This window comes from Lipotes vexillifer, unplaced genomic scaffold (genome assembly GCF_000442215.2).
Source record: "Lipotes vexillifer unplaced genomic scaffold, Lipotes_vexillifer_v1.1 scaffold395, whole genome shotgun sequence".
NCBI lineage: Eukaryota > Metazoa > Chordata > Mammalia > Artiodactyla > Lipotidae > Lipotes > Lipotes vexillifer.
In genome coordinates, this window is record NW_006797390.1 from 6367065 (window position 1) to 6390599 (window position 23535).

At 58.2% G+C, this 23535-nt stretch overlaps 1 protein-coding gene across 1 annotated transcript in view; it reads right to left on the minus strand.

Moving 5' to 3' along the window:
* TSPAN9 (tetraspanin 9) overlaps positions 1–17476 on the minus strand; it is an 80391-nt gene extending 62915 nt beyond the window's left edge. Inside the window, exon 1 of the mRNA XM_007469451.1 lies at positions 17141–17476. Within this exon, the coding sequence (XP_007469513.1) occupies positions 17141–17476 (336 nt within the window). The remainder of the gene's footprint in view (positions 1–17140) is intronic.
* Between the last annotated feature and the right edge of the window lie 6059 nt (positions 17477–23535).

Here is a 23535-nt window from a genome sequence, read left to right on the forward strand (position 1 = left end):
ACAGGAGAGGCCACAACAGTGAGAGGCCCGAGGACCGCAAAAAAAAAAAAAAAAAAAAAAAAAAAGAACCCAGAGGGAGAAAGGCACGAATAGAAGTTTGGGAACACCAGACAGAGAAAAACACAGAAAAATAACTCCAGCAAGTTAAGTGGCAAGGCAAGGGGATGACCTCTGCCCCTTACCCCTCCTCCCCAGCCCTTCCTCCAACCCTGGTTCAGAGGCACATTCTGGCAGCCTAGCCACACCCCCAGGACAGTGGGCCCTTGGGGTAGCAGCCTGGCCTGGAATTTCACAAGGATCCAGAATGATCCTCAGAGCCCCCTGAAGCAAGGGGCCATGGGTGTCTGTCTAAAGGCTGGAGGTCAGGGCCTTGGCAAAGGAGGTCCACGTTCCCCCAGGACGCCCGCAGCTCCCTGGAGAGACCGGCCCACAGTGGACTTCAGTGGAAGCAGGCAAGAGGCAGCAGCTGACCCCTCAGGGACCCACCCACCCTGGAAGCCAGGCCACCTCCTGACCCACCTAATACACTCGGGTCCGTGCCTACTCGGGTATGGTGCCAGTGGCTCCAGCGCAGCCAGGCGGGCTTCATTTATTCCCGGTGTGGCCTGGACCCCTGACATAACACCTCCCCTACGACTCAGCCTCCCTAAAAGCAGAATAAGGCCTTTGACGCTCTAAGGGGAAGACGTACTTCGGGTGCCTCCAAGACACTACAAAACGGGGAGGACGAGCTTGGAGGAGCTGCCCCCTGCCCCGCCCCACCCCCAGACCCACGTGCCCTGGTGTGAGTGCCCAGGGTGGGAGGGAAAGGGTCCTGGTCCCCTCGTGTGGGTCCACAGCGATGCGGGCGATCATCCTGCCCCCGAAACCTACCTCCACTGTCCACGGTTGAAGCACAAGCCAGTGGCTCTGTCCAGCAGAGGACAGAAGCCCGGCTTGCACATCCCCGAGGGGCAGTTAAAGCCAAGAAGCAAATGCACCCAAACTCCCGCCAGTCCCAGCGCAGACTCAGGGCCGCCAGAAAAGGGCCTGCCCGGGAGGCTCCTCCAGCACAGAGCCGGGCAGGCGGGGCCCGAACAGCAGCCCTGGGTCACAGGGTCCATGCTCCGTGATCCTGGGACACACAGGGTATCCCACTGTGCTCTTAGGACCCCTGACAGCAGCCAGGAGCCTGAACCAGCGTGACACAGCAGCTCTCTCCGGCGCTTGCAGCTGCTCCCGGTCCAGCCCACCTTCTCCCCTCTGACCCGGCGCAGAGCCTCGGGGATGTCGGAGGGGGCTCCCGCCTGACACCCCACTTCACGGGCAGCCTCGAGCGGGCTCTGCTGAAGCGTCAGCCTCCGTGGGCACCTGGGCAGGCGGCCTGCGGGAACCAGGACCACACAGCGAGGCTGCCTGGAGGGTGAAATGCCTCAGGGAACACCCACTGCGGGCCTTCGGGCCCACCGTGAAATGGAAACACGGACACAGCACCACGGGAAGTTACAGAAAGAACACGACAGTCATCCCAGTTTACATCAGCATCACCCTTTACAGACTTCAGAGACCTTCCCAGACACCTCAGTGTGTCCTCCGGACAATTCTCCCCGGCTGGCCAGCCAAGAGTTAAGGTTGATCCCCATCTTGCAGATGAGAAGCTGAAGTCCCCACAGGAAAGCCAAGGCAGGGCTGCGAGGGGAACCCACACTCCCATCAAGGCTCTTTCCACGCGAGCCCGCAGCCCTCATGACAAAGTCGGAAGGACAGAGGAGGGACTGAGAGGAAGGGGAGACGCAGCCAGCGGTGTTGGACGGCGGGAAGTGAAACTGCATGTGTCCTTTCCAGTGGGGGAGCGGGACAGTCCCTGTGTTCACAAGGAAGGGACAGCATCACAGCCTGGAGCCGTGAGTTGGCGGTGGGGAGGGGGGGGATGTTTGTTTATTTGTTTGTTTTCTCAAAGGCAGCGGCTGCAAGTACAGCTGGACGGGGAGGTGCCGGGGCTATGGAAGCAGGCAGAGGGATAGACAGAGGCTGGAGGCGGAGGCCTGGAGGAGCAGGGGCTGGGGAAGCACGAGGGAAAAGAAAGCCCTTCCTAGTGCTGGCGGGTGCAGTTGGAACAGTCGTCATTAAGGCGTCTTTCTAACAACAGGAAGGGAGCCGCACAGCGCGCTGGGTGTCAAACGCAGCACTGGGGGCGCTGAATAAAGCAGCCCGCCCCTCGTTACCTGCTTGGTGGTGACAGCCCTCCCAGGCAGGGAAGCGGGGGCTGCTGTGGCTGAATGCCTAGCCAGACTCTCCCATCTCTTCCTGCCCTCGGGTGGGCCATGGAATCCAGAGCCCCTGTGCCTGGGCCCAGCTCGCGGCCGGGAGACCCGAGGCAGAGCAGAACCTGGGGCAGTTTGATGAGGCTCGGAGAGCAAGTTCCAGCACAGGGAGGACACACGCAGTCCTGCCTGATGGGTCCTCCCTCACTCTGGCCTCAGTTTCCCCACTTGTGAGACGTAAAGAACTCCATCCCTGGTCCCTCACTCCACCCAAGAGGAAGAGGAATATAAAGCATCTCAAGAATCACCAGCTCTTTGAAAACACAAAGGGAGCAAAAGAAATGAATAAAAATCACAGGATGTCAGAGCCTGAAGGGGTCTTCGAGGTGAGCTGGTCCAAGTCTACCATTGTGCAGATGTGGAAACTGAGGCCCAGATAGGGGAAGTAACTTGTCCAGGGTCACACAGCCAGTTAGCAACTGCTGGGGCTAGAACCCAGGGCTCTGTGACCATGCGCTGCTCTTTCCCACTCTCCCACCTGGATCCCAGGTGCAACACGCAGAGTTAACTGGTGCGTGTCTTACATGAAAAGCGGAACTCGGCACTTCTGTGGTAGAACGGGGAGGAAATGTAGGCTTGGTGGCTGGGCCCACTAGGGCCTGGCAGGCTGCTGGAGGGGCTGCCCGCCCTGCCCACCCAACCACAATAAGATGTGAGGAGCCTCCATCCACGACGGAGGAGAGGAAACAAATCAGCAACGCTGAGAATCCTGTCAATCCTCCCACAGCTTTCAGCTCAACGTGCGCTTTCCACACAGACACCCCTCCTCCCATCAGGCAGGCTGAGAAAGGGGCAGGCAGAGGGGGGCTCGAGGCGGAGGGGAGGGGGCGGGCCTGCACCGCTCTCTTTGGCTGCCATAAATGGTAACGAATCAAGCACCTTGTGCACTCAGCTCTTCTGACTGCATCCACGTTCATTCCCCCAGCCCCCCTGAGGGTCCCCAGGCCTCAGGGCCCAGTCAGGACTCGTGTCCTAAGTGACTCAGACATCAAAGATCTCTTGCCCAGGGCCCAGGCTCATCGGCCTGACAAGCTGTCACTCGCTCTTGCCCACAGGCGGGGAGCACGGTTGGGCCTGGGAACACACATGACCGCCCCCAGAGAGAACCCTGGGGCCACCGCTCCAGCACAGAAGGCTCGGGAAGGTCCCGCCAGCAGCCGCCCCTTCCTTAGAGCCCCCTGCAAAGGGGCATTGGGGTCTGTGGGCCAGGCCACATTCACCTGTTCTCCAAACCTGCCACCTGCAGTCTCTACCATCCAGGACTGTGCCAGGGAGCAAGTCCTTGCCCATCACACTCTGCTTCAAGCCCTATGCATTAGCCTCTTCTCCGTCTTCCATACCACTTTTTTTTTTTTTTTTTTTTTTCGTCAGTGCAGAGAGAGAGAAACAGATTAGAGAACAAAAATTGAAACTTCCCTTCTTCATCGAGCTCCTGTGCACTTCCTCCCTCGGGAGTCTGGGGTGAACTTGTGCCCTCCGAGGACCAGATTTCCTTGAGTATGGGAGATTGAACATCACACACCATCAGAGAGTCCTTTATCTTTGGGGTCACTGGGCAACGCTGAGAGGAATCGCTTTGGGGCCTTTTCGTATGTGCACATCTCCTGATCTATAAAGTCTCATCTAGGACTCGGGGTCCATATCCGGCATTGGGTTTTGATGCCTCAGGCCAGTGATGAGTTAGAGAGAGACAAGGTATTGGCGATGGTAGTTGTCAGCCTCAGTGGTTTGTAAGCCGTGGCTTGCCACAGGCCTGTTTTTGTGAAGAATGTTTTATTGGAACACAGCCACCCCCATTCATTTCCATATTGTACTGCAGTGACAGAACTGAGTGATTGCCACGGAGACCATCTGGCCCACAAAGCCAAAAATACTTACTTGGGCCTTTGTGGAAAAGTTCGCTGACCACTGAAAGTGGTCGGAGATGATTTCTGATGAGCCGTCCTTGCCTTCGCAGCCTGTTAGGTGGGAATGATCCTAGAGGGACCCTCCCCCCCTATTTCTCAGTATCCAAGTGGCTCAGGCTGAGGAGGAAAGTTGCATTTGGGATTTGAGCAATAGGGAGTTAATCCACCTCAGTGCACTGAGAGGCCATTCCCAGGCTGGCCCCCTGCATCGGCAGGCGGACTCTCAACCACTGCGCCACCAGGGAAGCGCCATACCACCTTCTTTTTCCTGCCCCCTCGTCCTCCATGCTCCCCCTGCCCCCTCTCATCCAGAACCTTCTAGTGACTGTCCTCCTGCCCTGCCTTCTCCCCAGCAGTACACCTCCCATCCTCCGGGTCCTGGAGCCCTGTCCTTTCTGGCCCTCATCTACTCCCTGAGACCTGCTTTCTCCGTCAAGCCTGCTGTGCTCAGAAGACAGATGGCAGGGGCTGGACACGGACATGCTGACACCACCCACCAGGGTCAGGAGAGCACCCAGCTCCGTCCCCAGACATGGCAGGCACTCAACACAGGGTCCCCTCCCGCACGAGGGGTGCCCACAGGCAGGCACCCTGTGGAGGACCTCCTCCTCCTCCATGCTACCCTCCTTCCCAGGGTCCTGCTCCAGGTTTGCACCCTGCTGGCTCAGGCCCCCCTTCTGACGTGCCTCCCCCTCGTCCAGGCCAGCCTGGGGGTTAGCGAACCAGGGCTCATCACTGAGGGCACATTTTGGGGAATTCAGGGACTCAGCACCGAGGAAGGTCAGGACAACCCAGGGCAGGGCTAAAAGAAAAGCACGGCCCGGCAGGCACACCCCAGAGCATCGGCTGGCCGGGCCTCTGCCCGGTGGTGGTCACAGGGGAGGGGTGTGGAAAGGGGCTGACTGGCTAGGATCCAGGAGTGTGCTTTGCTGGGAGATGCCCCGAAGAGTGGCTTGCCTCTGGGGAACCCAGAACACCTACCCCTGAGCGACTCACACACACCTGGCTGGCACAGCCAGGCGCTGGGCACACAGAGGAGCACCCAGGCTGCCCATCTCACTAGCAGAGGCAGTTGGCGTGGCCATGTGAACAGAACCAGGGCCGCTGGACGGGGCAGCAGCTGCTCCACCGCCCTGGGTCTCGCTTCCCCACCTGCTCCCACCCTCTCTCTCCAGGAAGTGGGGCAGGTATATCTCAGGGGCTGAGCAAATCCCAGCAGCAGCAGCATCTGGCGCTGGGGGGACAAACACGTCATCTACCATTTTGCCCCCCCTTCTTTTGGCATCAGCACCCATCCCTCTTCAGGATATCCTCCTCCTCCCCAGTGCAGATGGCCCTGTCCCATCAAGCAGGGTGCTCTGCTCAGCCCTGCCCAAGGGCTGGGCTCGTGACCGGCCAGACTCCCTCCCAGATCTTGAGTCTCTTGGGTCTTGAAGAGTGAGATCCACGGGCCAAAGCGGCAAGAGCTGACGCATCCTGACAGAGTCCACGGGGTCAAGCTCACCATCATCCTGGTACCGGACCCCTGGAGCACCCTGGTCCCTGGCCCATGTGTGGCCTGCGGCTCAGCCTTCCCTCCTAGCCTGTGAGCTCACCTGGTATCCTTCATAGATACTGAAAGACCCACAGAGAGAAAAACAGGGGTGCGGGTACCCAGAGAAGGGAAAAGAAAGCTGGGCCGGCAAAAATAAGAGGTGTCTGCTCAAGTGGCTTGCCCCCAGATGCCAACTGACACTGCTGGGAGCTGCTCACAGACAGAGAGATAAATGGGGAGATACATTCTGTGCTTCTGAGTTAGCCCTGCCTGGTGTGTGGTGCTTGCAATCTGGGAGCCTCAGCTTGTACAGAATCCATCTAGAACGTGAGATGCTTAGATGAAGATGCCAGCTTATACCCAAGGTCACACACACTTGGAGGGAATCTCTCTAAATATACGTGTTCATATATGTATAAATATATACGCACATACTTACACTACAAATGTGTTTTGACCGTTTATATAGTCACACGGCATACACACACGTTTGTACATAAATACCGCATTAGGTTTGTACACACATGTGCACACATATATGCATACATAACTGTGTGTGTGTGCGTATGGGGGGAAGCTCTGAGAACGTACAATTTGGGTACCTTGGGGAAGATGCAAGCGCAGAACCAGTCCAGTGGAACATGAGGACATTTTAAAAACCCTCAGGGGAACCTCCCTGGCGGTCCGGTGGTTAAGACTCCATGCTTCCACTGCTGGGGGCGTGGGTTCGATCCCTGCTCGGGGAACCGCATGCCATGCAGTGGGGCCATTGTAAAAACCCTCAGGAACTTGCCCCGCCCTCTGTGCTATCACAGCATCTTCACACACAGACAGACACACACCGGCTGCCCCCTGCCCCCACCCCTTCTGCTTCTACTCTGGACCACAGGGTCCTGCGCTCTGAGACTTCTGAAAGGGCCTTCCCTGCCCGGGGGGGAGGACAGCAGCTGGAGGGAGACACGCACACCCCCACCTGACTCAAGCACGGGCCACGTGGAGCCCCTGGACAGGCACCAGGGACCGAGTGGTGTTTGGTTTTGGGGTTCCCTCAGCTCCTCTTCTCCCAGAGGAGACTCTAACCCTACTTTCCCTCTTTCACTGTTCCTTTCATAGCCGCCGCCCCGTCATCCCTCACACCAGAGCCACCCGTGGCAAAGGACGAAGGATCAAAAGTCTGCACTCAGCGGAAAACGCATAAGACCCTCACGGAGAACATTAGAGGCCTAATACGTGGAGTAAACCACGTCCGTGAACAGAAATGCACGCTGAGAATACAATTTATATTCATGAATGCAAACACAAAGATGGCAATTCTCCCCAAGTTGATGAAGAGATTCAATGAAAGGACAATCAAAATACCACCAGGGCTGGGGGGTGGGGTTGATGGATTGATTTTTGGTGAAACTAGACAAACTGATTCCAAAACTTACACAAAAGCACAAAGGGCCGAGAACAGCCCAAGCATTCTTGAAAAGCATGAGATGAACGGACTTGCCCTACCACTTATGGAGACTTGTTATAAAGTGGCCGTAATTCAGACAGTGTAGCACAGGGAAAGGTGCAAGGTACCCACCAGTGGGGGAGAAGGGGCCTGGCCAGCTGGGGGGGGCTCAGGCAGCTGATGTTACAAGGGGAGAGAGGAGTCGGAGCCCTGCTTACATCGCACGCAGATATACATTCCAGAGCTACGAAGCACTTAAATATGAAAAGTAAAGCCTTCAGAAATAAATACAGGGACTCGTCTTTGATCATGCATTCATTCATTCAGACCCTCATGAATATGAGCGTCTATTATGTTGTGACAAAAGCACTGTCCTATTACCAGGGACATAAAGATGTCCCTGAGATGTTATGTTAAATAATACATAAAAAGTACCATCTCACGAAGAAAAGAGACTGATAAGTTTGACTACATTAATTTAAAGAATGTGTTTATCAAAAGACCTCTGAAGAAAGTGAAAAGACAAGCTACAAACTGGAAGCTGTCAACTGTGTTTGTGGTACACTTAGCAGACAACGGATGAGTATCCAGAACATAAATAAAACTCCTAAAAATTAGGAAGAAAAAGCAAACAACTCTATAGGAAAATGGAGGAAAACATCAAGAGGCATTCACAGAAGAGAAAAGAATGGCTGATAAACCTATGAAAAGATGTTGACTAATAATCAGAGAAATGCAAATTTAAAACATAACACAGCATTTTACACCCACCGTATCGGAGAATGCCCCAAACTTTCCATTTTCAATTGCCATTCCACTGGGGGAAATGTCAATTGATGTTTCCAGTTTGGAAAATAATCTGTCATTCTCCAATAAAGTGGAAATGCAAGTATTCTAAAACTCATCGATGCCAATCCTTGCTATGTTTCCTAAAGCAGCTCTCCACGTGTGGTCCACGGACTGGCTCAACGCTGAGGAGCTTTATAGCAATTTGACATGGCCAGAACATTCAAGTGCATGATCAACAAGCTCGGGGATGCAGTGGGGTCACCTCTGGCTGGAGCTGGGTACCGGTCACGCACAGCAGAGCCTTGTCCAAAGACTGGAAGGAAAGAGCTGCTCCTCCAGAGACACTTTCAGAAGCGAGGCCCTAGAGACGCCCTGGCATATGTGCACCAGGAGGCTTATTCAAGAACGTCTCCAGAAGCATGTTTGCAAAGAAGGAAATAACCCAAATGTCATCACCAGAAGAATACACTGCTGCACACACACATAACGGAATCCCATGAAGCAGCAAAAATAAACGCACTATCATCACACATATCAACACGGATGAATCAATAAACGTAACGCTGAATTTTAAAAGTTCAGAATGCTTCCAACTACCAAAAGTTTAAAAACAAGCCAAGCCAAACGACGTGGTGTTTAAGGATGCATACACATGCGGGAAAACTGTAAAGAAATATACTTAACACAAAATGTAAGGAGAATGGTTCTCTCTAGGCAGGATGCTGGGGCGAGACCAGGGAGGACCACACAGAGGCTTCGCAGGTGTAGATGATGTTTCATTCCTTAAACTACATGGTGGGCACATGTTCGTTATATACACCTTTATATGAATTTAGATATGATATATTCTGCTATTTGAAAAAAGTTTTAAGCGACCATTTTTCTGGTTAGTAAAGTGACCTGGAGGCCCTAGTTGCCTGTCTTTTGTCAGCTCAGGTCACAGCCAAGCTGCCCAGCAGAGCCCAGCCCTGAGTGTGCGCTGTGACCTGCCCTTGGAGCGCCCAGGGCAGAGGACCATGGGACCCTGCCATGGGACCACAGGCCCAGCCGGCCCGATTCATGGCACCAGGAACAAAGGGAGGCAGGGGAGGGCGTGGCCCAACTGAGAAGAGTGCAGTGTGGCAAGGCAGCTGCAGGCCCCAGCGTCCGAGACCCCGGCCCTCTCTCACTGCCTTCCACCCCATCCTCCGTTCCCACAGAGCCGCCTCCCCATTTCTACCATGTATCCCATCCCTGAGACCAGAGGACATCCGGGACTCACCCCAGCCTAACAAGACATCTGGAGCTCCGTCCAGGCTCCAAAGCCCCGCCCAGCACTGTCACGCCAGGCCTGGGCACCTGACTCACTGTGGGGGGCTCCCTGGGGGTCCATGCTGTCACTGCAGGAGGGCGGTGACAACACCTGCAACCACTGGTCACTGAGTCCGGCGTGCCAGCATCCCGCTAAGAAGCGGACCTGTGTCATGCACACACCGCCTCGCCTGGGACCCTGGCAACAGCCCTGCAGGACAGGTGATACTGTCACACGTGAGGAAGCCCAGGCACCAGGAGGGGTAGGAACGCTTCACGACGCAGGCCTCATTCCTGCGCGCTCCGAGTCAGTAGGTCGTAGGTCAAGGGGCACGGTGGCCTCTGTCCGTGTACACAGCTGTCTGGGTGATTCGAACCTACACCCTAGGGAAGAGCCCCGGAACGGATGGGAAGCCCCCTGAAGGCAGTCACCCCGCACCAGCCACCTAACCCAGCCTCCTGCATGGTAGTGAGCTGCCCACACGAGGATGAGGATTTGAAACCCTGCGGCCTCTTCCCTTCCAGGGCCTTCCTGCAGCCTCTCAGGAGGCCTGCCGGGGCCCAAGGGAGGAGACGGCAGAACCCATCCAAATGGAAGCACGGACCAACCACGTTAGAAGAGATTTCAGGCCCCCTGAGGTCCTGGGGTTGGGGGAGGAAGAGCGAGGGGTGGGGGGCGAGAGCCCCTTCTCCACCCCGAGCTGCTTACCCCTCCGCGTGCCACTTGTAATGTCCCTGCCCCAATGCCCCCCTCGCCCCCCGCCCCGACTCCTGCTGGCAGATTAGCTTTCAAACGTGAGCAGCGACAAAGCTGGCTCGGAAGACTTAACTCTGCCTGGACGGGTTTGCCTCAGCCTCAGAGCTTGCTAATTGGAACCACGGAAGCAGGTACATGGCAGCCGAAGGGGAGCGGCCGGGCGTCTCCGTAAGCTGCATCAGCGACAGCGACAGCTTGCAGCCCGAGCGGTACCGCAAGACCTGTCTTGGGGGTCACTGCCCGAAAAGCAAAGCATCCCGTTCCGCAGAGCCCCGGTGACAAACCTAACGGCATCCCCAGCACCTCGTCCTCGGAACACAGGCCGAACTCACCAGGAAGCAGCCCTCGGCTGGCACCACCAGGCTGATACCGCCCTTTGTTTCCCTATGTTCGGCTCATTGCACACATGCAGGAGGCTCAGTCTGGACCACCCTTCTCCCCGGCCCGGAACCCCATCCTCATCTATCCAGCAAACTCCTATCCATCCTTCCAAGTCCAGCTGTCACTGTCATCTCTGTATCTTGTCTCTATTAATTACTCTACTTAGAAGCTCGACTGAGCACTTACTGCCCAGAAGTGTTAAGTATCTGTTTATGCACCTGACTGCTCCCAGGAACCTGGCTAACCGCAGGTGCTCGATAAATGCACATAGGGCACACTAGCCACAGGGTGCCCACTCAGCCCTTTCCGTAAGAAACAGAAAAGACACAACTCACGAATTCTTTTTTCCAAACTCAGATGCTCCTAAAAGAAACAGGCTGTTTTTCCTCCCCTTTATTTCTGATGGACGCAAACATTTTAGAGGGAGCGAGACAGCCATCACACGGCGTGCGGGAAGGGAAGGACAGGTCAAGTCAGGCCCCCAGGACGGATGCTGAGTCCAGGCCTGCCGCTGCCCCGGCCCAGAGTGCTGGGGACGGGGAGAGGGGCTCCGTGTTCTGGTGCCTGGGGGAGGACGGGCCAGGTGACCTCTCCATCCACGACTTCCTGGCCCAGGAAAGCTGATCTGCCCTGTGCGAGCCCAGTCAGCCGGTCCTCAGCGCTGCAGGCTCCTGCGAACGCAGCGGGCATTCAGGAAATAGTTGTGGCATGAGTGAACCGGCTCGATTGGGACCCTACAGCCCAGTAAGCCCCACAGCCCGCCGCCAAGTTCAGCCAAGGGCAGCCAGGCACATGCCCCTCCGCGTGCCACTTGTAATGTCCCTGCCCCAATGCCCCCCTCGCCCCCCGCCCCGACTCCTGCTGGCAGATTAGCTTTCAAACGTGAGCAGCGACAAAGCTGGCTCGGAAGACTTAACTCTGCCTGGACGGGTTTGCCTCAGCCTCAGAGCTTGCTAATTGGAACCACGGAAGCAGGTACATGGCAGCCGAAGGGGAGCGGCCGGGCGTCTCCGTAAGCTGCATCAGCGACAGCGACAGCTTGCAGCCCGAGCGGTACCGCAAGACCTGTCTTGGGGGTCACTGCCCGAAAAGCAAAGCATCCCGTTCCGCAGAGCCCCGGTGACAAACCTAACGGCATCCCCAGCACCTCGTCCTCGGAACACAGGCCGAACTCACCAGGAAGCAGCCCTCGGCTGGCACCACCAGGCTGATACCGCCCTTTGTTTCCCTATGTTCGGCTCATTGCACACATGCAGGAGGCTCAGTCTGGACCACCCTTCTCCCCGGCCCGGAACCCCATCCTCATCTATCCAGCAAACTCCTATCCATCCTTCCAAGTCCAGCTGTCACTGTCATCTCTGTATCTTGTCTCTATTAATTACTCTACTTAGAAGCTCGACTGAGCACTTACTGCCCAGAAGTGTTAAGTATCTGTTTATGCACCTGACTGCTCCCAGGAACCTGGCTAACCGCAGGTGCTCGATAAATGCACATAGGGCACACTAGCCACAGGGTGCCCACTCAGCCCTTTCCGTAAGAAACAGAAAAGACACAACTCACGAATTCTTTTTTCCAAACTCAGATGCTCCTAAAAGAAACAGGCTGTTTTTCCTCCCCTTTATTTCTGATGGACGCAAACATTTTAGAGGGAGCGAGACAGCCATCACACGGCGTGCGGGAAGGGAAGGACAGGTCAAGTCAGGCCCCCAGGACGGATGCTGAGTCCAGGCCTGCCGCTGCCCCGGCCCAGAGTGCTGGGGACGGGGAGAGGGGCTCCGTGTTCTGGTGCCTGGGGGAGGACGGGCCAGGTGACCTCTCCATCCACGACTTCCTGGCCCAGGAAAGCTGATCTGCCCTGTGCGAGCCCAGTCAGCCGGTCCTCAGCGCTGCAGGCTCCTGCGAACGCAGCGGGCATTCAGGAAATAGTTGTGGCATGAGTGAACCGGCTCGATTGGGACCCTACAGCCCAGTAAGCCCCACAGCCCGCCGCCAAGTTCAGCCAAGGGCAGCCAGGCACATGGAGGCAGGGGAGGGTGAGGCCCCATCCTCTGAGGAGGCCGGGGGAAGAGGCCTGTGGCTTTTTCTGTGCTCTTCAGGACAGCGGGAGGCGGGGGCAGGCCTGCGGCCCCTTCCCCACAGGGGTGACAGCACTCCCCCGCCCCGTTTCAGCGGAACTCTCTCTTCCCTGCCCTCCTCCTCCCCACCCCCTCTTGACTGACACCAATGCTGGCTCTGACATGATTTAAAAATAGATATCAAGACAAGGAAGTTTAATTTTTAATGCTTTGGAAAGGAAGCGAACACAGAGCCGGCATTCCCTCACGGCCACATTCCCAGGTCTCGGGGCATCAGCCCCCCTCCCCGAGCAGAGCCAGGCCTGACCCACCCCAAGGATCAGGCCCCACGTGTAGCCGCCCTCTGGGAGCCGGCCAGAGCCTTTGGGAAGCCTCTACATACATGCCTCTTGCTGCCCAGCTTGGCCTGTATCTCCTGTTGGGACTCTGTTCTGACCCCTCAGCCCACTCAGGACTTCCGTTCCCAGACAGAAGGCAGCCCACAGACTCAGGACACCCCAGGCCGCCCAGCCCGGATTGTACCAGACCCTATCCTGGGCTTCACGGACACAGGGCAGCTACGGCATCCACTGGCGGCCAAGCCAGTACCAAACGCGTGCCTCCAAGGTGGCTGGAGAGCCGTGACCAAGCTGCCCGCACCCAGAGGTAGAGTGAGCGGCCCGAGAGGGGCCAGGCCGCGAAAGCCTGCCCCCACGTAGGGGGAAGTTAATCAGGGTGCCCACCCGACACGCGGCGCACGCAGCCCTGCACCAGCCCTTCTCCTGCCCCAGCAGGCACACTGAACGCTGCCTCCTTGGCTAATTGGCCTTTCTTAAGAGACCAATCCACAAGGAATAGACTTTCAGGTGAGGCCAGAATGTCACTGCTCTGCCAGCCATGATTTAAAGAGATGGGACAGCTCTGCTGGTGAATATGCAAAGTGACCATTATTCTGAGTGGCAATTACACTAGCCACGCCAGCCCTACTCCCAACCACTGACCCCATCAGATAGGAGCCCAATTTGGGTTGGGAGGAGGTGGGATGGGATCACGATTTGCCATCCCGAGAAAGGGACAAAGGCCCCCAGCACTCAGAGCTTGCCCCGATACTCAGAGTTGAAAGCCCTGAGCCTTTTGTGCCCTCCTGGAGGGGCTTAGCTTCGCTTAATCTCTGCCTGGAGTATTCCACCGGATGGTCCTGGGAGGACTGAGAGATGGGGCTGAGACGAGGAGAGATAGCTGGGGCGGCTGGATTGCTGGTGGACAGGCCCCTCAGTATGGGGAAACTTCTGTGCCAGCTCATTTCGCATCCACCTGGAAAGCCAGCATTCTCTTTGAGGATCTGGGTGGGGCACGCACGGGCACAGAGGAGGTGGGGCTCATTCAGGCAAGCTGACCTCTACCCCACCGTCTATGTCAGGCCCTCAGAAACGCTGCCCTGGGCGCCAACCTGGCTAGCACCAGCTGGCTCTAGGCAGCAGTGCCAGGGGCAGACCTGGACGCCATCCCCTCCCCCCCCCCCACAGTTAGGCGCCCAGCAGCCTGCAAGGCACCTGCCCTTCCCTTCCTCGGAAGGAGGAGGGGCGGGGGAGGCCAGCGCACAGCTCCACCTCCATCCTGCCCCCGGTGATGTCATCCGGGCTCCCCCCCCCCCCCACCCCCAACCCCCCCCTTCCCCCCCCCCCCCAACACCAATACCCTAGAAGCTCCACCCAGTGGCAAGGAGCCAGGCCTGCGAGGGGCTGCAGCGTGAGACAGCTGCACCTCTCCTGGCAGCGGGACTCCTCCCAGCGGGCTCCCGGGAGGTGGTGGTGTGGCCACAGCGGTGGGATTGGAGAACGACCAGGTAGGCTTCAGGATCTATGGGGAGATCTCATTCTATTGATTACAGGCCTCAGGTTCAACTCTAATGCCTCAGAAAAGCCTCCTTTTGGGCTCTGAGCCACGAGACTAGAAAGTCATGGCTACATAATTCCTAACAATTGCTCTGGGTCCCAGAGGGCGTGGTGCTGACCCTCCTCGCACCCACCCTCTCACTCACGTCTGTCCTTGCCTCCCTGGTGCCCTGGGAAGCAGCAGGGGTCTCCAGAGGTCCTGCCTCACCAACACCACCACCCGCCTTTGCTCCTTCTCTTCCGAGTTGGCTCTTCCCTCCACTGCTCCTTCTATTTCAGGCCCAAGCACCTCCCGCAGGAAGCCTTTGCTGGACTGGGGTACAGGGACGCACAAGCCCAAGTCCTGGCTACACCTGCTCGTCTACCTGCCAAGAAACGCAGTGGCCAACACTCTCACACACACAAGCATCCGTTTCTCTTCTGCTGAACTTTCCATCTCTCCTAAGGTCAGGCCTTATTTCATCATCCCATACACTACAAGCATGAAAGAACTGGGTCTCTGAGACTCAAAATTTGTCCCAGCTCATGGCATGTTGTGGGAATTCTGAAAATATTAAGTAGCCAGAAAAGTCAGAGGCTAGAAGAAATTGAGTCCTTGCCGGGTAAGAGAGAGGGGATAGGCACTTTCTTATTAGGAAGAGTAAGTTCTCTCATTATAACCAAAAAGGAAGGCCATTCCACTGACCGGTTCATTAACCACCGGAAGAGAGAAAGTCGCTTGTCACCCCACAGCTAAGGCGCCAGGACAGTCTTCATCACTGGCAAGTCTGAGAACTAACTTCTCTTTCCTGTCAGGTGGGATTGGGAATCCCTACCACATCTGTGGGTTTACTGCGCTGACCCTCCCTTCATTCACTCACAAACACACAACCAGTGCCTTCCATGTGCAGGGCACAGACCACAGCACTAGCTAGCGCGTGGGGAGGTCCCCAAACGCCCGGAGAAAAAAAGAGGCGGCACACGCAGTTATACCTACTCTGGCCAGCAGGTGGCGGGGTGGGGGGCGGGGAGGAGCGCGTCTGAGTGGGAGGTACTGGCCAGGGCACCGAGCACCCCAGGAGGGTCTTTCTAGTAAGAGTGGGGCGAGGCAGAAAGGCAGAAAGGTAGGCGGAGACTGTGAACAAGGACAGAGAGGGAAGCCGTGCACAATGAATGGGCAGCATTCATGGAAATCCGCAGGCCCCAGGCAAACACACACCAGTGCTTGGCTGACACGGATGCTGGCAAAAGAGCCAGAGGGCCAGGAGGACTTGCCCAGAGGCAGCCACAAGATCATTCCTGACATTCCAGTGGATCTGCCCCAATTTCCACAAAACCCTCACCACAGGACAGGTAACATCTTACCAGCAGTGGCCCAGACCCAGACCTGGGGAAATCCTACTAAAAAGATCTCAGACCAGGCTCCTCAGAAGAAAAGGGAAGGGGGCTCCCTCCCCAGAGAGAAGGTGAGGGGGCAGGATGTCCCATAACTAAGGGGGTGAGGCTGTGAGGGGGACCATCACGACCGCCCCCCACATTGGACTAGAAAGGAAACCCAGTCCTTAGGGATAAAGTGATTTGCCCAAGGTCACACAAAGAGCTAATGCAGAGCCAAGGCCAGAGCCCAGTCTTCCTCCAGCCCAGGCCTGAGCTCTCCCCTTCCCAGGGAAAAGTCACCCACCCATACACACCCATGAACGTTTTTCAGTTAAAGTGGGTCAGTTCACACAAGCACTGAACACCAAAGCACACCGCACGCAGCCCCCCGCACTGGGTGACTCTCCTGCCCCCATGCTCCTCCTGGACCATGGGCAGTGGACAGCCTCCACAAGGGAGGAGGACAGCCCTGGGGCAGAGCCAAACATCTGTGCTGACTGCGTCTGGGCTCCAGAGAAGAAAGGCAGAGGCAGAAGTTGGGATGAAGGAAGAGTTAGATACGCATTTAAGAAGTTTCTAATTTGCCTAGTATTTCTCGTGCACAGGGGCACACAGGGGCAGAACAACAGGGGACTGAGCACAGTTCCGAGCTGCCCCACCCACTGGCACCTGCTCTAGAATCTCCTCTCTCACCAAGGATGGGGCACTCCCCTTGCCCCTTCCAGGCTCTGGGTCCCATGGCGGGAGCACATGGCTGGCCCGCTCCCTGCCCAGTCCACTGCAATCCCTCAAAAGCAGCTGCCGCCACCCGATGGCAGCATCCCTCCCCCACCCTCCCTCTCCACACAAGCCCTAACTCGGGGGCAGGGCTGCAGGCCAGCGAGCGGCCCCTCAGCCTGGGATGGGGGCTCCGTCTCCTTTTCCTGGGATTCACGGCAAGGATCAGGAGGGCGTGACCTCTACCACTCCCCCCCATCTCACGCCCATAAAGTGCCGCAGCCTGTGTTCGTGCACGTCCAGGAGGAAACAAGAAGAAACTCGGAAAACCGTCCGCACTTCTGCTTGAATTGACTCAAGGTCACAGCTGCTAAGAATTCCGACACCACACCTATTTCCACACGTTACCCCGTTGGGGGCACGGCTTTCTTACAGGGGGAGAAGGCGGCGGCAAACTTCAGCAGCCTCCCAGGAGTAGAACAATTCTCTCCTGGAAGACAGGCAAGTTGCAGCTTCCATTCAGCCACCACGGAGAGAGAAGGGAAGAGAAAGATGAATGAAAGCGGGGGCGAGGGGGGCGGGGGCCGGGGGCACGGTTTTTTAAAACCCACTTACCGCTGTGCAGACAGCAGAGCAGTGCAGCTCTGCGGGGAAGAGGGTGTCGTGCTTAAGCAAAGAAGACAGGAGACCAAGGAGAGAGACTGGGAAGGACTCACCCAGAATATCAGATTGAAGAGGAACATCGTGTACTTCAAGCAGCAGAGGCAGCCTCTGGCCATGTTGCACTTCTTAAATTCTAGGAGGAGAACAAAGGACAGGTCCAGGTAAAACACCACGTACTTGCTGCCTTTGGGCGCATTGTACTTGTCGGTCTTCACGCCAGCCTCGGCGCGGCTCTGGCCGCGGGAGCCCGCGGTGCCGTAGAAGGCGCCGGCCGTGAAGCCGCGGCCGAACGGGCGGCCCGAGGTGGACGGCTTGGCAAAGTCCGAGTCCTTGCTGTCCAAAGATGGACTCCGGTGGATCGAAGAATCCTCGCTACTCGACTTCTCCATGCTCGCGTCGCTCCCGGGGGGCGCGGGGGGCGGGGGGCATCGCTCCCGGAGTGGCACGGAGGGAGCGCCCGAGTCGAGCGCGGGCTGCGGGCGGGTCGGAGGAGCCTCGCACGTCGCCGCTCAGCCCCGGGGCGCACTGCCGGCCGGACCCCGCGCTGGGGGTGCCGGCGCCCCGCTTCTCGCCGGCCGGCCCGGGAGGGCTCTGCGGCGCGGCGCGGCGCGGCGCGGCTCCACGCGCGCTCCCCGGGAACCGGCTGGCCTGCGTAACTTAGAGTCTTTGGGGAGGCAGCGATTTGCTTGCTCGTTCCGGAGCGTCGGCTCGCCTCCCGGGCGCACCGCAGCTCCACGCGAGGCACCCGGGCGCCCGGCTCCGGGCTCCCCGGCACCCCTCTCCCCGTCCCAGCCCGGCCCGGCCTGGCCACTTTGCGGGCGCCCGCCTCCTTTCGCCCCGCGACTTTGCGGAGCTGCCCCCGGCCCTGGGCTGCCCGGCCGCGCGGCGGGCAGTGCCGAGGGATCTGCCGCAGCTTCAACCGCTGGGCTCCCCCTGCGAAATCCCGGCCCGACTCCCGACTCCGAAATCTCCGGAGCCCCCTCCCCGGCCCTCGGCCCCGCCCCCTGGTTTGCATTCGGCCAATGAGCGCGAGGACTGCGGGGGGCAGCCTCCCTCCCGGGTGACACCACAGCTTTAATGGGATTAGCGTTCTGCCTGGTGCCTACACCAAGTGCGCCGCGAGCCTCGCTAAATGTCAAGGGCTCCGGAGCCGGGGTGAACCAGAACCTTCATCGCAAGGCGCTGGCCTCTTTCCGGGGAGAGAAGGGGGCGGGAGGGGAGGGGAATGGCTGGAGGTACCACGACCCAAGGAAACCTCCCCAGAGGGAAGTGCTGGGGAAGACTGGAGGGGAAAGAAGTGCGGCCGCTGTCCAGCTGGCCGCCGCCCCCTGTGCCCACGGGGGCCTGTCCGACCCGGGCACAAGGTCTGTCGGCTACACACACAGGTGCGCGTGTCTGCACACGTGGGTCAGGCTAGGGCGCACGGGGAGCTGGGACCGCAGGGGAGGCGCGAGGTGTGGGAAAGGCCCTCGCGACCCGCGCCGCCCGCTCCGCCCCCCTCCGCGCACGCGCGCACGCGGCTCCGGAGGCTCCTGCAGCTGCGCAAGCCCCCCCCCCCCAACCCCCGCCCCACCTCCCCAGAGGGAAGTGCTGGGGAAGACTGGAGGGGAAAGAAGTGCGGCCGCTGTCCAGCTGGCCGCCGCCCCCTGTGCCCACGGGGGCCTGTCCGACCCGGGCACAAGGTCTGTCGGCTACACACACAGGTGCGCGTGTCTGCACACGTGGGTCAGGCTAGGGCGCACGGGGAGCTGGGACCGCAGGGGAGGCGCGAGGTGTGGGAAAGGCCCTCGCGACCCGCGCCGCCCGCTCCGCCCCCCTCCGCGCACGCGCGCACGCGGCTCCGGAGGCTCCTGCAGCTGCGCAAGCCCCCCCCCCCAACTCCTGACCTGCGTTCCGGTCGGGAACCCCCCACCCGGCTGAGAAGAGTAGGTGGCCCAGGTAAGGTCCTGCCTTGCCCCCGCGAATCCTGCCTTGCCCCCGCGAATCCTGCCTTGCCAAGGGTGGTGTCGGAGTGCGCTGGGATAGCGGCGCTCCGGGAGGGCTGGTCAGGGCACAGCACCAAGAATGCTCTCGGTAGGAGCTTGGGGGCATCCAGAAGGAGCCCTTCATCCTACCATGAAACACCACCTGCGTCCCGGGCTTGTGCAGAGGTCTGCGCTGCCCAGTTGGCAAATAAAGAAGACCAGAAGACAGGTGGGGGGCGGCACCTCTGCCACCAGCGAGAGGGTGCTGAGAGCCCCAGAACATAGCCACGTCTCCCCTGGCCCTGCATCCCACACCTAACAGCGCGCTCGGCCACCGGGAGGCGCTGGGCAGGGCGACTGGATGGTGTGAGTGTGAAAATGTCCTCCCGGGATCCCATCAGACGTTTACTCCACACCTGCTCTGTGCTGAGCGCACCAGGCCCTGGGGAAACAGGTATGAGGTGTGCTGCTCCCTGCCCTTCAGATTCAGATACACAAGATCTAGCCAGGAAGACAGAAGGACATTAATCACCAAGGCCATGGGCAGGAACAGAGCTAGCACATCCGCTCTGGCCGAGGGGGACATTCATTCCGACCAGACCCTTGTCACAGATCTTCTGCGGGGCCCTAAGCTGCTGAGTCTGCACCTCAGGGCCGGAGGCAGGCCTGCATTCCAGGGGTGCGGGCGCTCATTCTGAGGGCAGCCCAGCTTCTTTAAAAGGACCAACAGCGGTGCTACTATTCTGAGCCCCTTCCCCACTCAGATGGCAGCCCAGCAACGAAAGCCAGTGTGTGTCACAGACACGGCACCTTGCTGTCTCCTGGTTAGGCACAGCAGTCCCGTGGGTGCTGTGCACACATGAGGGGCAGATGTCCGGCTGGCTCCTGGCAGGTCCCACGGCCACCCGACTGGAATGCCTCTTGTCCTCTTCAGCCCGGACCGGCTCCTGAGGGCTCGCGGCTGCCACATCACTTCTCTGATGTGGGAGAGATCATACCAGCTGGACTGAGAGTCAGGAGACCTGTTTTTCACTCTGAGCCCGACCTGAGGTCTGTGATCAGGGCTAGGTGGTCCGCCTTTGTGAGGTGCTATCTCCTCCTCTTTAAAATGGGGTTCACAGAGCCCAGCCCCAGAGGAGTTGGCCTGTGTGAGAACCGTCTGAGGCCCCTAAGAGCTGAGCCAGTACCAGGGGCTGTCACTGATAGTCTCCGACGTGGACTTGGAGTCAGCCAGCACCTCCCAGGCTGGCCCCCACTCCCCACCCCTCCTTCTCCTTTCTTTTCATCTCTCTCTTCTCCCCAGCTCACACCTTGTTCCGTGAGAACAGGCTCCCCACTGTCCTGGATCGTTCCACCCTCATTTCTGATTATATGTGGATTTGTGCCAATAGCTATTTCCTCAGCAGCTGAGGCCCTGGGGGGCCGGGGCTGCAGGACAACAGGCAGGTAGGAGAGGAAGAGGGGCTGCCCAGTGTAAGCGCTCTGCTCTGCTCCCTCCTGGCCACGCTCATCGAAAGGGCACTGAAGTCCCACTCCCGTGAGGGCTCGCTCCCAGCTTAGTCATGATCAGAAGCATAAGAGCAACTCCTATTTGCAAGTCCCCAGTGTATCCCAGGCACCAAGCATCACCCGCCATAACTGACAGAATCCTCAGGGCAGCCCCACAAGATAGGTATGGTTATTATTCCCATTTTACAGATAAGGAAACTGTGATTTCAAAGCCCATGTTCTTTACTCTCTTGGGCTCTAAACCTAGTTCCTGCCCTTGGGAATCTGCCAGTCTAACAGACAGAATCTAAAAGCACAACAGGGAGCCTGATGAGGTCATTAGCAGAAGGAGCTGAGTAAGGGGCAAAGGGGAGAGGGGTGGTCAGGGCAGTGCCGCTGGACCGGTGGTCAGCAAAGGGGAGTCCCCCAGGAGATGGCCCTACATTATCGTACAGCGGGCTGGAAGAAGGAAGGGTGAGGGGAGAAGGTAGTTTGCAAGACAGGAACTGAGTCCCCGATAGGAGGCAGCTCAGGCAACGCCAGGAGACCAGCCATGGGCAGGCGGTTTCAGCCAGAACGTCGTCCTCCACTGCCACCATGAAGAGACCACTCATGCGTCATAGACAGCTCATCGCGGCGGGACACTGAGCAGGGGCACCGGGAGAGACAAAGGTGAGTGAGACATGGCTGTGGCCCCAAGGGGCTCGAGATGCAGTGAACAGACCATCCCTGGAGAAGCCCACAGCAGAATGACAGAGCGCACACGTGCCACGACAGGACGGCACGGAGCTGGAGTTTGGCCTCCCCTTGGAGAAGGGCTGGCTGGAGCGGGCGTGGCAGGGACAGAGGAGGGGGGAGAGCACGGCTAGGGGAACTTCGGGGGCAGTGAGGAGACGGCGCCTGGGGGGCCACAGTGAGCTACCTGTGAGGCCTCGAGTGACACTGGGAGTCTGAGCTTCATCCCGGGGCTTCCCAAGCAGTGGGGCACGTGACAGAATCGGGACCCTAGGAAGCCAGGCCTGGCAGCAGGGTGGAGAGGCAAGGTCAGCTGCTGTGCTGCCTGAATATCTTAGACTTTGGGTGCAGAAGGAACCATCAGAGAGAGAAGGTGATGTGAGACACCATCTCTCCCCCGTGATGGTCCTCATCTACTCGCCGGGCTCAGGGGAGCCAGAAGGTACAGACTGCCCTTGAGGATCTCAGCGCATGTGAACAAGGCAGAGCTGCCTTTTTCTTTCCTTTTTTTTTTCTTTAGACAACAAAAAAAGTAAGCAGGTACAGAATCCCCAGAGGGGAGGAAGAGGTGTGAATACGTGAAATCAACATGCAGCATCTCTGCTGCCTGGCAGCTGGGGAGGTTGTTGCGTGTTGCGGCTTCAGAGTAATGCCAAGCTCTTGGCCTCTCCCTGCATGTCTCAGGCCTTTGGGCTCTCGCTAACCTGCACACAGGTGACGGGCCACACAGATCCCCTTCTGGTCCCACACTGAGTATCTCTGTATCTGACAACATGTGTAGCTCGTGAGGCATCCTGGACCTCCGAGGCTCAGGCAGGGCGGCCCCACCAGAATTCAGGTGAGACAGAGGGGCACTCGCCATCCAGAGGGGCCGCCATTACAGAAGGGAGCCTTATTCACCTCAGCTTAATTTTTAAACTCCCAAATTGGGATCCTCTTCAGCAATATAGAAGATGCTTTGATTGCCAAGTAAAACCATTTACCGATGGTGCCAAAGGGGAACAAGGATGGCCGATGGATGAATATAGATAAAGAAGACGCGGTGTATATATGATGGAACACGACTCAGCCACTAAATAGACAAAACCCTGCCATTAGTGACAACATGGATGGACCTCACGGGTTAAGTGAAATAAGTCAGACAGAGAAAGACAAATACCAAATACCGTATGATTTCACTCATATGTCAGATATTAAATACATAAACAAAGCAAACCAAAACAAAACAAATACGTGGATACAGAGAACAGAGCAGCGGTTGTCAGAGGGGGAGGGAGGCAGCTGTAGGGTGATGGCTGGAAACCACACCCTTGGTGGCGAGCATGCTGTACAGTATGCAAAAGCCAAGATACGATGTTGTACACGTGAGGCCTATGTGACGTTATAGACCAACGTCGCCTCAACCAATTTGAAAAGGAAAGCGGGCAGGGGGAGGACGGAGTGGTGCCTAGCGGGGGCCACACCCCAGGCGCTGGCACGAACGCTCACTCTGCAGCGGGAGATGAGGAGGGTCTGAGGCAGGGGGCAGGGGTGGGCCTCCAATTTGCCATGGACATTAAACAGCTCCAGGGCCACGAGTCACCAGACCTGGCCAGGATTCACGAAGGACGGCGACGATAGTAAAAGGGCTGGGGTAGAAAGGAACTGAAGGTCGCTGTGTTTGTTATTTCTTTAGTTTCTGAGGCCAGTAAGGAGAACAAACAAAGCACTGGGCTTGGCTGCAGTGCGAGGGGTGCCCTCAGACGGAGGGGCGCGTTGCTCAGGACCTCCTACCGAGGGCGGCGCCTCCTGCCCTGGGAAGAGGTTCGCCTCTGCTCCTTGGGGCCCCCAGGTCTTCGTCCGGACAAATGAGCTTGTCCACCTGCCTCTGCTCTCGTCACTGGGCTTCTCAAAGGAGGCAGGGGCTGTGTCTTAACCATTTCCTCAGCCCCGGCGCCTGCCCCTGTGACCACCTCAGTCAGGGCAGGTGGAGGGCCAGGAAGCCCACCAGGCCTAGGCCCTGAGTTCTCCCCACGGATCACCCGGGAGCCCAAGTTCACCAACCAGAGGGAAGGACCCAAGCCAGACGTGTATGGGGCCACTCCTGGGAAGCAGGCTATCGAGGGCATCGGGACCTGGCGTGGGGACCATGTGGCCAGCTGCCGCTCACAGCCACAACCCCAGCATGTGGCCCCGCCTGAGACGGATGGACAAACGGACAGACGGGTAAACACACAAACTTACTGAGCAGAGAGGAAGAGTCGGAAAAGGTAGGAGGTGGG